General features: G+C 42.9%; 3 protein-coding genes across 5 annotated transcripts in view; all 3 read left to right on the top strand.

Moving 5' to 3' along the window:
- LOC136572298 (zinc finger protein 300-like) overlaps positions 1-10,856 on the top strand; it is a 95,080-nt gene extending 84,224 nt beyond the window's left edge. For all 3 annotated transcript variants that reach the window (XM_066572760.1, XM_066572761.1, XM_066572762.1), the window contains one exon: positions 9,953-10,856. In XM_066572760.1, the coding sequence (XP_066428857.1) occupies positions 9,953-10,854 (902 nt within the window). In that variant the 3' untranslated portion in view covers positions 10,855-10,856. The remainder of the gene's footprint in view (positions 1-9,952) is intronic.
- The window catches only part of LOC136572300 (gastrula zinc finger protein XlCGF17.1-like), a 354,860-nt gene that overhangs the window by 239,512 nt on the left and 98,769 nt on the right, over positions 1-16,579 (top strand). The gene's annotated exons all lie outside the window — the stretch shown is intronic.
- On the top strand, positions 10,896-12,064 carry LOC136572289 (gastrula zinc finger protein XlCGF17.1-like). Its single transcript, XM_066572720.1, has 2 exons — positions 10,896-10,903; positions 11,272-12,064. The coding sequence occupies exons 1-2, from the start codon at positions 10,896-10,898 to the stop codon at positions 11,783-11,785; spliced, it is 522 nt and encodes a 173-aa protein (XP_066428817.1). The 3' UTR covers positions 11,786-12,064.

The following is a 16,579-nucleotide window of genomic DNA, read 5'->3' as shown; positions in this document are numbered from 1 at the left end:
AGAGGAAGGGAATAGGGGTAGGAAAGAGAAAAAGGGACTCATCCTCTTAACATAAAGGAGATTTATATTATAAATCGCCCAATATGGGCTCTATGATAATATAAGATATTGCTATATCACTATATCATACACGTTTTTCACCTCCGTATATTATAGTATATAGCCCTCAAAGCCTATGGCCAAAAAATGTCCTGAAAGCCATACCTGTCATTAAGGGCTCCTGCACACTTGTGTTTTTCTTGCGCATATCGCTCCGTTTTTTTTCACGTAATTGTCAATGGGACTTTCTAATGTTTTTTAACATTAGAAAGTTCCATTGACAATTGTGTGAAAAAAAGCGCAAGAAAAACGCAAGTGTGCCGGAGCTCTAACTGATACCCCAAAGAACATGATTACACTCACAATGCAGAAGGATAATTATTTAGATTTTATTATATACATATGTGAAAGTTTCTCATGTATGCAAATCAGAGCTATTCGAGACAGAAGTCACAAAGTGTAGGAAGAATTCTTCAGAGGGAGAACCATTTAGGGATGCTACATATATAATGTAAGGGACCATGAGCGCGCAATCCACCAAATCCAAATTCCAATGTGTCAAGTTCATGTATCCACCTTGCCTCCACCTTGTAATCGATCAGCTCCCCTGTTGGTGGGAATGGGATTGATTACTTCATATTTAAGTTGACATACATTGTGTCCCTTTTCCAAAAAATGTTTGGAAAAGGAAGATCAGTATTCTTTGTTCGAATCGTGCATTTATGTTTGGTGATTCGCGATCGAATCGCCGTTGTGGTCTCCACCACATAGAGGAGACCACAAGGACATGAAATCAGGTATACCACATAGCGTGATTTGCATGTGTACCTAGCCTTAATTTTAAATGATTGTCCTGTTAATGGATGGAAAAACTTTAATCGGTGAGATTAATAGAAGGAATGACAAAGGTTTATTTTCAGACATTTTTGTACATTTCTTACATAACCTTTCTTTTAACGAGCTGAATTCTATTGTATCGCCTGTTTCTGGCCTTTTCGGTGAATTCTAGATATTCAGGCTTCAGCAATTACAAAATTATAAAGGAAACATAAAAACATGAAAGAACATGGAAAAGTAGGTCTTCACACTTTTTTTTCCATTCGCTACCGACTTTGGGTAATTCTTTTGCTTAGCTCTTTTAGGATTTGTGTGGTTATCGGGGGGGATTTAGGTTGAGAGCAAGTTATGTCTGAGGCCTGGGATGTCCATCATTTCAATCCAAGGTCTCCATAATTCACTGTATTTCGTTAGAGTGTCAGTTTGTATAGCATGTATTCTCTCATATAGGGCTATCTGGGAGATCCGGTTTTGGACTTCATTATATGAGAGGGTTGGCTGTTTCCACCTCGCTGCTATATGTATTCTAGTTGCCATGCATATGTGCTGGATCAATTTATGTGCTTGGTATTTTATTCCTGGCGGACGATCTCCTAGTAGGAATATTGTTGGAGATTTTGGGAGTGGACCAATAATTAGTCTTTGCAATAGTCTGTGTATCTGAGACCATAGTCTGGCTACCACCGGGCAACTCCACCATATGTGGGCTTGGGATCCTACTTCTGTACATCCCCTAAAGCAGAGTGGTGAAGTCAAGGGAAAAAATTTATTTATTCTTACTGGGACTAGGTGGGTGCGGTGTAAGATTTTAATGGACGTTTCCATTAAGGAGACTTGGTGGCTACCTCTAATGATAGTTTCACAACAATGTTGCCATCTTTCCACTGACATGTGGATTTGTAGTTCCGTTTCCCACTTTCGCATATACTGAAGTTTGCTTTCTGTATCAGGCTCGTTTAACATTTTGTATAGTAAAGATAAAGTTCCTTTCCTCAAGGGGTTGTTTTTACATAATCTTTCAAGTGTTGTCATTTCAGGGATCACCCTAGGTAAGTCCAGTGAATGTAGGAAGTGGAATATTTGGTTGGCTCGGAAGTTTTCTGCTGTTGGGAGATTGTAGTTAGCTTGGAGTTGGCTTAGTGTTATTATCTGGGAGCCCATTAAAAAGTGGTTAAGATTTGTCAGTTCATTTGTCTTCCACCACTGAAAATGGATTAAGTCCATACTTGGTGGAAATCTTATGTTCGGTATAATAGGCATCATCCTAGAGGGTTTATTGGAGAGTTTATATTTAAATCGGGTACTTCTCCAGATTCTCATGGTGTGGAAAGTGAGGGGACTTTTGGCATGTAGGTTTGAGTTTAGGGTATTGTTAGACCATATTAGATTAGGAAAAGTTTGTGGGGATATTCTGGATGATTCTAGCCTTACCCATAATGGAGCTTTTTCTCCCCCCAGTGTTGTTAGCCCTTGGGCTGTTTGTGCCGCCACATAGTACTTCCAAAGGTTGGGGACAGAGAGACCTCCCCTGTTTTTATGCTTATACATAAGGGTGTTTTTGATTCTTGGTTTTTTTGAGGCCCAGATGAATTGAAAGCCACGTCTCTGTAGATTTGCTATCGTCGGGCGGGGGATTGGGATAGGTAGTGTCCTGAATAAATATAGTATGCGGGGTAGTAGGTTCATTTTAATTGCGCTGATTCTTCCCACCCAAGATAGTAGGGGATCATCCCATTTGGTCAGGTCTGCCATAAGTTTTTGTATTAGGGGTGGATAGTTCCATTTGTATAAGGTGGTTAAGGATGTGGTTAAGTTGATACCCAGGTAGGGAATATAGTGGTGTTGGTGTTGGAAGCCAAAATTTAAATCTATTAATTTTGTTAGTGAGGACGGGGAGTTTAAATATATGATGTCGCATTTATCTGGATTGATTTTTAGTCCCGAGAGCACCGCCCACTTGTCCAATAATCCCATTAAATTGGGGAGGGAAATTAATGGCTGGGTCATTGTAAGTAAAAGGTCGTCCGCGAATAGGCTTAATTTGTACTCCACCCCCTCCACTGTCACTCCTCTTATATTGGGGTTTTGCCTAATGGCTATTGCGAGGGGTTCGACCGCCAGTGCAAATAAAGCAGGTGAGAGGGGACAGCCTTGCCGTGTACCTCTCCTGATTGGGATAGGGGTTTCTTTGCTTGTAGGTAGCTTTAATAAGGTGGAGGGAGTGGAGTACAATGCTGCCATCGAGCGCACGAAGGCTCCCTCGAAGCCCATACGCTGCAGGATAAAGAATAGATAGTCCCAGGCCAATGAATCAAAAGCCTTTTCTATGTCTAGGGCTAATAAGGTGACGGGGATTTTTGTGTCTTTTGAATGGTCAATTATATTTAGTACCTTTCTAATGTTGTCTGGGGCTTGTCTTGATGGGATGAAACCGACCTGGTCTTTATGTATGAGATTTGGGAGAAATTGGTTCAGTCGGGCAGCCAGGATCGATGTGAAGATTTTATAATCAATGTTCAACAACGAGATAGGCCTATAGCTTTTGGGGGAGAGAGGATCTTTTTTGGCCTTGGGTATAACTGTTAGATTAGAATTTAAAAATTCTTGGGGAGGGGTATCACCCTTCTGCAGTGATTGAAAAAGGCTTTGTAGTGGTCCTATTAGGGATTCTTTGTATTTTTTATAATAGATTGCCGTGTAGCCATCGGGGCCAGGGGCCTTCCCTAACTTTAGGTTGTCTATGGCTTCCCTTATCTCTTCTATCGTGATATCTCCGTTTAGGTGGTCTCGCTGATTTTGGGTTAAGGTAGGAAGTGGGAGGGATTCTATAAAGGAGGGTCCTGCAGCCTCGATGTTCCCTTTATGTTCCTTATACAGGGATGCGTAATATGTAGCAAATGCTTTGTATATCTTGTCTGGATTGGATGTGGTCGTGTTGTGAGGGGTGTATAGTTTGAATATTGAATTCGTCCTCTGTTTCTCTCTCAATTTTGTGGCCAGTAGTCTGTCTGGTTTGTTAGCGTATTTGTAATATTTATAACCTGTCCACTGGAGTGCTCGCTCAACTTTGTCTGACAGTAGGATGTTTAGTTTAATCTTAATGTCTCTAATTTCTTTAATCGTGGCCCTTGTGGGGTTCCTTTGATTATAGGTTTCAAGCAGGAACAATCGCCTTTCTAGAGCTAAGTAAGATTGTGATTTTTCTTTTTTTCTCTGCGATGCTAATCGGATTAATTGTCCTCTAATGCTTGCCTTATGAGCGAGCCATATCCAGTGGGGGTGTGATTCTTGGGTAGAATTCAGACTGAAGAAATCTGTAATTTGTTTTTGGATTTGGTTTGAGATATTAGGATCTCGGATAAGGGCTTCGTTTAGTCTCCATTTATAGATGGGTTTGGGGGTCTCGTCGCTGTGTGTCACTGCTAATACCAAGTCATGATCTGACCATGAGCATGGATAGTGCCTTGATGTTACCAGTGTGGGTAAGAGGGATGTGGACATTAGGATGTAATCCAGTCTCGAATATGTCTGATTGGCTGAGGAGAAGAAGGTGTATCCTCTCCTGTTGCCGTGTATTTCTCTCCAGCTGTCCGCTAGCATCAGTAGTGCTAGTTTGTTTCCCCAATCCTTCCTTTGTTGGATCGAGAATCTGTCTGGGTTGTTGTTTGATCTGTCTAGGGTTGCCGAGAAAGGGAAATTGAAGTCGCCTGCCCATATGATTTTATGTTGCGTATATTTGAGAAGCTTCCGAGAGACCACCTGTAGGGTTGGGATTGGATTTTCTGAGGGCGCATAGACATTAACTATGACCGTCTGTTGTGTGTGTATTTTTCCTACCAAGATACAAAATCTTCCTTCCTGGTCTATATCTGTCTCATCCATTTGGAACGGAAAAGAATTGTGTAGTAGGGTGAGAACTCCTCTGTGTTTTTTTGGTGCCGTTGCTGTGAAATGTCTGGAATAGTGTTGGTGGAAGTATTTAGGGACCGAGGTATGGGAGAAGTGGGTTTCCTGTATACAGATCACATCGGGTTTGTGTTTCAAGTATGACAGAAAAGCCATCCTTCTTTTGTTAGGGGAGTTGAATCCCCGTACATTATGGGAGACTATACATACCATTTGTAGTCTTGGGTGGTTGCTCTACTTCTCTTTTCCCCCTAATCCTTAATTTGGTGCGGTTAGTTTTTCTACGGTTTTCTTTATAGAATGGAAGACCTAGATTTCCAAAAACAAGAACAAAACAAACAAACATGCAAATCTTTGATGTCTCCCCTTGAGGAGGCATCACGAAAAGAACAACTTTTAAGTCGTTACAGGTCCTAGGACCAGATTCTTCAAGATTGAAGACGGCCCTCCTTAAGGGAGAGTCGCTTATCTTTGAGTGATCAGGGAAATTATCCATCCTTCCTGGACTCGCATCTCTAATCTTGTTGCTTTCTTAACTTTATAACCCACAACATAGTAGTAAACAGACCTCCTGTTTGGGCCTTTGTTGTTATCTTAACTTTCATTGTCAGTCTGGCCTCATAAACCTATTGCCAGCCAGGCAATGAAATCTTCTCTGTCTTCCATAGCCCTCCCTCCCCCACCTCCGTACAAAAAACTCCGTTAATTAGGTGAGGATAGGATTATTGCCTGAATAGCAAAAAACTAAAGCATCAACATAGACTGCATTTCCTATCATTTCCTTCTCTTTCTTTTCTTTCCCCTCTCTCTTCATGAGGGATTGGGCAGTCCCGTGTCACGATCTTGGGGTGTAGGTCTTGGCAGTCCTCTCAGAGGGCGTGGCCTGCTCCAGGTCCTTCCTGGGCGAGGACGGGAGGGGCCGATTTCCTCTGATCTGTCCACCGGTATTTGAGCCCTCTCTAGGGCCCCCAGTGCCTCTTCCATAGATTTAGCTGTATAGTTCCTCCCGAGGTGTTGGAAATGGAGAGCGAATGGGAACCCCCATTTGTACTTTATATTGGCTGAGCTCAGAGCCTGTGTAATTGGTCTAAAGGTTCTTCGCTTAGCCAGAGTTGTTGGGGCCACGTCCGCGAATAGTTGGACTGATGTGGGTAGTCCAGGAAATGAGGTCAGATTTCTTGCCGCCAGTAGCAGTTGGTCCCTGACCTCATAGTAATGTAGTTTAAGAACTACGTCTCTTGGGAGGTCTGGGCTGGGTGGTCGGGCCAAAGCTCTGTGAATCCTATCTATTCTAAAGGATGACTGGTCAACTTGCGGAAGAATAGCTGAGAATAAGTTGATTGCTGTTTCCTTTAGAGCTGTAATGGTTTCAGGCAGGCCTCTAATTCGTATGTTGGAACGACGAGATCTATTCTCTAAGTCCTCGTACTTGGATTCTAATAGATCAACTTTAGCTTCAAGGTCAGACACATATTGGCGATCTGCTTCCATAGTTTCCACTATGTCGTCTGTTTTTTTTTCCAATTCGTCTGTCCTCTGACCCAGATCTCGGACTTGTTCGGTAAAATCTTTGACTGCGGCTGAAAGTTCGTTTTTAAAGACCTTTGTCATCTGCTCTAGAAGGGAGGTTTGGTTACAGTGAGCGCATCTGGCTTCCATGTTGAGATCCTCCTGTATTCTTGGTGGGGATAACTCTATTGCTATTGAGGCTTGGGAGGTTGTTGGGGAGAGAGTTTCGGTTTGAGATTGTGAGGCGAACATTCTTGGTAGAGTTGTTCTAGAAGGGGTCTGTTGATATTGCGAGGTCTTGCCTTTGGTTTTCACCATTGTTGTGTAAGAATTTATAAAAAACGCCAAAGGGTGCTAGAGTGGTTTGAGTAAGTTAGTATTGCATATCAGGATGCGAGGTTCCAGCAGGAGCAGGGACTAGGGGTGCATTCTCCAATCCATCCCTTACTGCATTAATACCCTGATAAGTATAGATTGGGAGCTTATTTAAATGCACCGTAGGTTAGTTCGCTGCACCGGTTGAGAAAAGTGGAGAATAGAACTCTAATCTCCCAAAAAATTAGGGCGCTAAGACCCTTAAGTATTGCTGCTTCTCCCTGCGATTTTCTTGGGCCTTTGTCGCTTGGTGGGCGCACGTGTGGGGCTTGGGCAATGTTGTACTCCTTTTGCTTAATTTGCCTTTTTATTGTGTTGGTTCCCTTTTCAGAAGGAATGAATAGATGCTCAGGAACAGCAGTTATCTGTTTTGTCCACTAGGTGGTGCTATTATACTTTTAATCTTGTCTGAGCTGGCCTGCAACACGATGGCACACGGATCTTTTTTTTTTTTTCTTTTTTCCCTATCTTGGGGAGAGCGAGATGTCTGCTGCTCCACACCCAGGCAGGGGCCGAGCACCGGTCCCCTGCTGTGTCTGCTTGCTGTAATGTGCCTGGGGATTCGGCCCGACGGGAAGCAGTGTCCCCGGTAAGTCTCTTCGGTTGTGCTGTGTAACGGCTGTGGGGAGGGGGGAGAGCAGCTGTTTAGGCTCTGTGGGGGGTCGCCCCTGATGAATGTATGCTGCTGGGGATGTGGGCTGGCAGCGGTGGTGTGATCAGTGGGGGCTGCAGCAGAAGCGCGATCTCCGGAATATCGGGGCCTCCGCACCTCACTTAGAAGGGGTTACCTTGTGCTTCTCTCCTCTGCTTGCAGTTCTGGATGTGGTCCCCTTCGGGTATCGCTGTGCGCTGGTCTGGTCTGCCCGATCAGTCCACGGGTTCACGCTGCTGCCTCCGGTGTTCCCTGGAAGGAGCTTGCTGTTGTTTCTTGCGGCCGGCCTTGACTTCCGGCCGGTCGCGACCACAAATTTAGCCCGGGGATGTGCCGGTTCTTGTAGGCCGCGATTTTTTACTGTCGGCTAGAGCCCCGCGGAAGGTCTTGCCACAAAGCTCCTGGTGTGGTGGAGCCCGCGGTGCTGTTCTCGGCCCCGGGGGAGCCCTTATAACGGGTCAAAGTCCGCTTTTTCTGGCGCGTGGTCAGGAGCTCTGGTGGCTGCGACTTTTCCCGCTGCTGGCTCGCCACGCCCCCCCAGCATGCACAATTTAGGCATGGAAAGTTGCCATTTGTAGTCGAGGCAAAAACCCTCTGTCCGCCAGCCTTGATGCTGCGGGTATATGAGTGTATGAGGCGATCCGGCAAATTGGGGCCCCGCCTATATGCCATCATTGGCATATGCTGGTATTCTTTTATTTGTGGACAATTTTTCATTATTTTCGGCCAGTATTGTCTTATGATATTAGAAATCCGACCGCTATTTGGTCCATATGTGGATACAAATGGTATTCTTTGTGTTTCAGATTTGGTCTTCCTAGAGGTCGATGGTTCATCTTGTGTTAGTTCTCTAGCTTTCTTCGATGTTGTGGATAGGAGAGAAGGTGGATAGCCTCTTGCATAAATTTATTGCACATTTGTTCCAAGCGAACATCGACATTTTCGTCATCCACGATCCTTCGGACTCTCAGGACCTGACTCCAAGGGAGCGAATTCAGCATTCCTGGAATGTACCCTTGGTACGCAGTCCAACCTCCCTCAAGGTAAAACACTCACGGGTGTTGGACTGCGTGCCAATAGCATCCCCATTATCAGGTTGACCTGCAAAGAACATCTTCAATCGTGGTTTTCTTGGAAAAGTTTCACAATCTAGGTCTAGTTGGAACCAATCCGTAGATGGGAGGGGACAGAATGACAGACCTCTTGATAATGCTGACAGTTCAACACTAGTCAGTTCCTTCAAAGATATATTTACCACTAATGAGTTGGCTGCTGTGGAGCACATTTGGACAGTGCTCTCGTCATAACCGCATTTCTTCCTCGATCGGTTGTGTTTGCGCCGCCCCCGCCATGGTCGCTGCGAGCTTGTATGATACCTCGCATTTTTACTGGAGGGCGATCTAAAAAACCGGAGGTACCCTGACCGCCTTCTGTTCCATATCTTCAAGAGTCATCCGTGTAATTGGAGCCTCTAGAGGTAAATCCAAAGTCCATTGCACATTTGCGGCCACCATAGTTACCTTTGCGTCTCTGTTGTCTTGGTGCTTGATTACACTGTCCTTTTGCAAGATAACTCAAGAAATACTTGAAGTGAAAAGAAATGTTAGGGCTAAGAATGCAGACAGAGGACTACAACTCTCAACTGCTCAAGGACTTGACTCAAGGACCATAAGATGATGATAAATCATGTATCATCAGGCAGAAGGAGTGCTCATGAGGTAGGGAGATTCCCGAGCCTGCAGTCCTGAGTCCACTAGGGGCAATAAGAAGAGTTCCTTGGGGGTCCAATGTAGACCTGGAGTCTCCTATCCTAAATCTTTTTCATCTCCAAAAGGTAATAAATATGGCTTTTCGCAATTTGTCCTAATACTAGAGTACTGGCCAAACTCATCCACTAGCCCAAGTACATTTTTCAGAGAGTCTTCAATATCATTAAAGTTGATGTCCTTGCTTTCTCTTATCAATGGAGCCAGTGCCTCAATCATTAATGCAAACAGTAATGGTGATAATGGGCATCCTTCTCCTCGGGCCCTTGGTTTAGTGTATAGTAACTGAATCCATTTAATATAATTTCCAACTAAACCTGATCTCAATGGAGAGTGGAAAACCTGCAATTGGGAATAGGAAGGCTGCAAACATTCGGTCATAGAGACTACCAGCAGAAGGGTGCAAGAAGCTCACAGAGAACTGCAGAAGACATTTGGAGGCAAGTACTAGGGAAGGTTCCTTTAATCCTGTTACCATCTGTACTCGGTTTATATTTGTTGAATGTATTTGTGTAATTAGACCATTTAATAGCATATCTGAAGTCTTCACATATCAACTTATGTTTGATATGTAAAAGATATTGGCTTTTTTGTACGAATGACGGATGCCAATAATGTTCACCACAACTGTAAAACGTTAGAAGGCTGGAGATACACATGCAGTTTTTATTTTGCTGTGCCAAAGCCAGGAGTGAAATCAAACAGAATGAGAAATCTCAGAGAAGGACTTCATCCACTTCTGGTTTTGTCTCAAAGCTAACAAAAACTGCACCAAGAATTACAAGTGTTGACAGCCTAATAGCAATGTTATAAATGTTGTTATGGTTTAAAAAAATAAAATCACAAACTCCCTTTTTTATCTGAACAGAAAATCCCAGTGAGACCTCTGAGGCAAACTTCATGTTCTCGCTAAATTATAAAGTCGAAGTTGAAGACCTTGTACAACTCTCTTCTGGAGGAAACCTCATTACCCTTAATGTACATCCAGGACTTCACGGTACAGTTCCATCATATAATGTTCCCAACTATGAGGAACCTTCTCCAAAGGAGTTACAGATTACTACAAGTGTGGAGCAGAATGGGGGTAAAAGGTTTCATTGTGGTGAATGTGGAAAACAGTTTACAAAAAGCTCAAGTCTTTATACACACAGACGAATTCACACAGGAAAGAAACCGTATTCATGTTCAGAATGTGGGAAATATTTTTTTACTAAAGCCAAACTAAATGAACATAAAAGAATTCACACAGGAGAGAAGCCGTATTCTTGTTCAGAATGTGGGAGATGTTTTACAAATAAATCAAGCCTTGTTAGACATGAGAGAATTCACACAGGAAATAAGCCATATTCATGTTCAGAATGTGGTAAATGTTTTACAAATAAGTCAAGTCTTGTTATACATCAAAGAATTCACACAGGAGAGAAGCCATATTCATGTTTAGAATGTGGAAAATGTTTTATAGATAAATCACATCTTGTTAAACATAAGAAACGTCACACAGGAGAGAAGCCGTATTCATGTTCAGAATGTGGGAAATGTTTTATAGATCGACCAAGTCTTGTTGTACATCAGAGAATTCACACAGGAGAGAGGCCATATTCATGTTCAGAATGTGGAAAATGCTTTACAGATAAAACAAGTCTTGGTAAACATGAGCGAAATCACACTGGGGGGAAACCATATTCATGTTCAGAATGTGGAAAATGTTTTACAGTTAAAGGGGTTGTCCCGAGGCAGCAAGTGGGTCTGTACACTTCTGCATGGCCATAATAATGCACTTTGTAATGTACATTGTGCATTAATTATGAGCCATGCAGAAGTTATAAAAAGTTTTATACTTACCTGTTCCGTTGCTGGCGTCCTCGTCTCCATGGTGCCGACTAATTTTCGCCCTCCGATGGCCAAATTAGCCGCGCTTGCGCAGTCCGGGTCTTCTGCAGTCTTCTATGGGGCTCCGTGTAGCTCCGTGTAGCTCCGCCCCGTCACGTGCCGATTCCAGCCAATCAGGAGGCTGGAATCGGCAATGGACCGCACAGAAGAGCTGCGGTCCACGGAGGAAGAGGCCATCTTCAGCGGTGAGTAGAGAAGTCACCGGAGCGCGGGGATTCAGGTAAGCGCTCCGGTGAGCTTTCTTTACCTCCCTGCATCGGGGTTGTCTCGCGCCGAACGGGGGGGGGGTTGAAAAAAAAAAAAACCCGTTTCGGCGCGGGACATCTCCTTTAAATCACATCTTGTTATACATAAAAGAAGTCACACAGGGGAGAAGCCGTATTCATGTTCAGAATGTGAGAAATGTTTTACAATTAAATCACATCTTCTTATACATAAGAGAGGTCATACAGGAGAGAAGCCCTATTCATGTTCACTATGTAAAAAATGTTTTAAAGATAAATCAAATCTGGTTAAGCATGAGAGAATTCACACAGGAGAGAAGCCGTATTCATGTTCAGAATGTGGAAAATGCTTTACAGATAAATCAAGTCTAGTTAAACATGAGAGAATTCATACGGGAGAGAAGCCGTATTCATGTTCTGAATGTGAAAAATGCTTCGTAGATAAATCAAGTGTAGTTAAACATGAGAGAATTCACAAAGGGGAGAAGCCATATTCATGCCAAGAATGTGGAAAATGTTTTACAAGTAAATCGTATCTTGTTATGCATAAGAGAAGTCACACAGAAGCTAAGCTGTATTCATGTTGACAATGTGGGAAATGTTTTAAAGATAAATCAAATCTTGTTAAACATTAGAGAAGTCACACTGGGAAAAAGACATTTTAATTGACAGGACTACGCCATTTCTCTGTCAATTGACTTCCATTCATTACAGCTGTCATAAAGTACATCCTCTGTTTCATTTTCTTCACAAACCATACTGACAACTTGTAATTCTTCAGTGTGACCACCCCAGTTGAGGGTTCATAACTGAAAAGTAAAAAGCTGTTTTTTTTCTATAAAAAAAATAAACTTTTTTTTCTTTCAGACTGATATCTAATTAATTCTAATAAGATACATGACACCTTCCCTTTTGATAGAAAAATGTTTGACACTTAAAAAGGTTTTCATGTTAAGGACTTTAGTAGAAGGTTCACAGATCACACTGTAAAATTAAGGGTCTGAAATATGGTCTTCAGTTGGGAGTTGCCCTTATATATCTTTTTTCCATCTATGCTTGTCCAAATGAATATCAAAAATGTTCTTTAAGATCCAAATAAAGTGTATATTAAGAAATTCCAAGATCTTCCTTCCACATAACAGACCTGGATTGGTTCAGTGGATCATCACCACTCCAGGAACAGAATCTATTCCAGATCTTAAGATAGATTGGTGATACACATTAGATAACTGTATGACAAACTAATGTTTATGTAGATTCCAGACTTTTCAGATGCTGGACTAGAGGACCTTTTGAGAGCAAGATGTTCCTAATTCATTACATTACAGGTTCTTCCAGTGCCAGTTCTTTCGGGAGTGGGAATCTGTACCATGTTAGCGGCACAATCATTATTTATGTAGCAGAATCTGTTACACGCCTTGGTTCGTGTCATAATAATAAGGAAATCTTTTAACTACATCTTGTGGCCGGACAGCCATTGTACTGACGAGTTGGAGCCACTAGAGGGTGATAGTAACGTGGTATATTAGGCCAATAAATTCATGCCCCTCCAGTTCAGCCTATTAACCTGTTAAAGAAATTCTTCAGATCAGGTAAAGTTAAAATAAGTTATCTATGACCACACCCTTTAGAAGAAACAGATGACACAACTGTTCTGCATCTGACAAAGGGTTATCCACTCAGAGCTATTGAACTGCCCCTTCATCATCTCTTATAGATGGGTAAAAGAAGGTGGTACCTAGAAAAAGGTTGTCTTACAAGTATGACAAAATCATGGTATGTGACTAAATACATTTTTGGCAGAAAAATAATCTTCCCCGGCTAACAGATGGTCTGTGGAAATCAAGATTTGGCAAATATGTCCAACATCTGGTGTTTTGACCATTCAAGATTTCACAGTATTTCAGAATATTTCACAATTATTTGGACAAGGTTGGACATAACTCAACCATCTCTCACTCACATACCCATATCCTGGTGTCCATTCGATGATAATTTGGATAGAAAACATGTCTCTGAATTATGTACTTGTTATAATCAACTCGAAGCTACAGAGAAATCACACTGACCTCTTCCCTGACATCTGAAGACAGCAGGCCTTTTTAAAGTCACTAGATTTATCTATCAACTCCCTTCTTTTATTGTCAGAAGAATGCTCCAAAATCCCCCCAACTGATTCCAGCCTTTGCTGTCCCTCTTCTGTTCCTGAGGTTACTACCTCCAATGCGATGCAAAGCTAAGCCATAGGAAGATGAATGTAAATGATATATACAGATATAAGGTTGATATGTAATTATTCTGTTAGTCTATAAAGGATATCCGTCCAATTATAGTCCATTGTCTGTTCTTATACAGTCCAATGGATATAAATTCTTTGGTTCCTTATGATGAAAGTAGGTGTCCACAGTACATGGCAGCTTAGCAGGGGTCCTAACAGTAAGAACATGCACATCCGGGACAGACTGCTCCACAAGTATCACTGAATATTTTCCTGAAAAACATCTGCAATTGGTGCTCATGATTTTCCAAAACCGTAAAATGAGAACCTTAACAATGATTACAACAAGCAGGATTAGAAACACAATCTGTAGGAACATATGCACAACCGCAGATACCATACCGCCCAACCCCTTGAACCAACTGACTGGGTTTAAATATGATAGCCATTCAGGCCATGCCATGTCCCCCTCGGATAGCTCCTTTACTTTCCTGGCTTGCTTAATAGCATGTGTGAATTGCAATGTTCCTGAAGGATCAATGAAACGGCAACAGGATGGACCAACTATATGACACAACCTCCTTGTGATGCTGGGAAGGCCGTCCAGCACCACAGTATGTTGATTAGTAACCAAAATGAACTGCTTAGTGCGCTCCTGTTTATCTGTGATATTATCAAAAGCATCTCCTCCCAGTGCTTCTATCATGTGTTTCTCAATGAATCATACCTCCGGGCCACCCGTCCTCCATGCCCAGTGAGTGTGAGTCAGGTTATACAACATGTGAGGAGGAATGTGTTGGTAGGGAAAGTCAGCATTATTCCATCCCCACATCGCTGGCTCCAACTTAGCTAAGATACATGTACCTCCTGCACCCCGTGGAATCCAACTACATGCTTTATTACCGGACACTGCATAAATTCCCTCATTCTAGATACGATCCCATGATACTTAAAGGGGTTGTCCCGCGGCAGCAAGTGGGGGTATACACTTCTGTATGGCCATATTAATGCACTTTGTAATGTACATCGTGCATTAAATATGAGCCATACAGAAGTTATACACTTACCCCCTCCGGCGCTGGCGTCCCCGTCTCCATGGCGACGACTGAAGCCTTCTTCTCTGGCCGCCGCAACAGTCGGCGCTTGCGCAGATAAGAATCCTCTGCTGGCTGTGTCCGGGCTCACGAGCGGCGTCCTGGCTCCTCCCTCTTCTCCGCGTCATCGTGGCTCCGCCTCTGTCACGTGGTGCCGATCAGCCAATGAGGTGGCTGTAATCGGCAGTGGAACGCAAGACTGGAGAAGAAATCCACGGTGCACGATGGGAGAAGACCCGCGGTGCACCATGGGACAAAACAGCGGTGCACCTTGGGAAAGGAGCGGCGGCCATCTTGAAAGAAGAATTTTTATAAGTTCACGAAACGAGCTAATGGTGAGTAGAAACGCTCTTTAAAAACGCTTTCCACGGGTAGTGTAGTATGTTTGCTTTAGAAGGGGACTGGGAAGAGAAAAAATTTTCATTTCTGCCGCGGGACAACCCCTTTAATGAATTTGTTACTGCATCCTTTATCTAATGTATGCTCACTAAATATGATTGGAGCCTTTACAAACAATGCAGAGAGGAGAGTGAGATACTTCCTGTTGTGTAGTTCATGTGCCACTAATTGCTTGCAATGAGAGTCATGTATCCACGTTTCTTTTCCTTGCACCTTACCCAGGTAGGAATGGTTAATTGGACTTCCATGCTTCCGTATACTGTAGGTTATGAGTACCTTTCAATGATGATGGATCTGGAATGGAACTGAAGAAGCGTTTATGAATCTGCTGAAATGTTTTCTGCAAGGACCCTACATAAGAGTGCAGCTTCTGCAGCCACTGAGGGAAATACAGGCCTGTTTTGGGAGGGACGCCAAAAAGCACTTCATAAGGACTGAGACGAGTCTTTTTTGTTGGGTGTCATTCTACTACAATACAATGCTATAGGCAGGCAGTCTGACCAAGGCCTGTTTGAAAACAAAAATTGCAAAGGCTATGGCAAAGTCCCGTTTAAGTGTTCCACCTTACCAATACTTTGAGGGTGGTATGCTTGTTCTAGCCATAATGCTCTTGTAAGCCCGTGGCACATGTGAAGCTCCAACTTCACACTCTCAATCACCTCAATTCCATATCTGCACACCACTTCTGGCAACTATTTTTTGTTTTTTATCTATCTTATCTTCTATGCTTCTAGTAATGACTAGTTACATGTACTCAGGACATACTTCATTCAACGCTGCTTTTATATCCTCACGCACCCCACTGCGTCCGCTATGAACGTGCAGTTACTGTAATCCTAAAATAAACGCTTGTGAATTGCTCACACCACCAAACCAAGAAAGCAAACAGTGAGTGGGAAAGAGAAAAGAAAGAAAAAGAGAACTATCCATATGGAACTCCAGCAAGTGATAGTCCCTACCTAAATAGTGAATGGATTGTCCTGATCAGAATGCATTCACATTGGAACCTGGGGCTCTCACTATCCCTGGCCTAGAGATAAAGCACAAGTCCAGTGTACACACTCCACTATAAATTAAACACAGAACGTATCTTTTAAGGTTGCTGGAAGGGACACACAATCCAAACTCTGGATGAACCACTGAACACAGCTATTGTCTCTTACACTCACTGAGACTGCAATAACAATTGAGGGTTGTCTCAGTGCAAAGGGAAAAGCCCTAGTCTCATCTGCACAAGGAAAGACTAGAAGCAATGGGATGAAACTGAAAGGGAGGAGACAGATTAGATATTAGACAGTGAGGGGATCAATGAGTGGAACAGGTTGCCACGGGAGGTGGGGAGTTCTCTTTCAATGGACGTGTTCAAACAAAGCCTGTACAGACATCTTTCTGGGATGATTTAGTGATCCTGCACTGAGCAGGGGGTCGGACCCGATGACCACAACCACTCCCATTAGTGTCAGAGACACACCAATGCACAGAAATACCTCCAGAAGTAAGACTACAATGCTGCACTATATGTTCGCTTTGCTATTGTTATTATTGTTACTATGAAAAATGACAATAAAAAGGTTTACAAAAAAAACCACCAGCAGAGCGCAACTCAAACAACCTAAAAGGTGATCATACTTAAGAGAAGTTGCAATCAATAGTTAAGTTTATCCATCCAA

This window comes from Eleutherodactylus coqui, chromosome 7 (assembly GCF_035609145.1).
Source record: "Eleutherodactylus coqui strain aEleCoq1 chromosome 7, aEleCoq1.hap1, whole genome shotgun sequence".
NCBI classification, from domain to species: Eukaryota; Metazoa; Chordata; class Amphibia; order Anura; family Eleutherodactylidae; genus Eleutherodactylus; species Eleutherodactylus coqui.
This window is presented reverse-complemented; position numbering and strand designations above follow the sequence as displayed.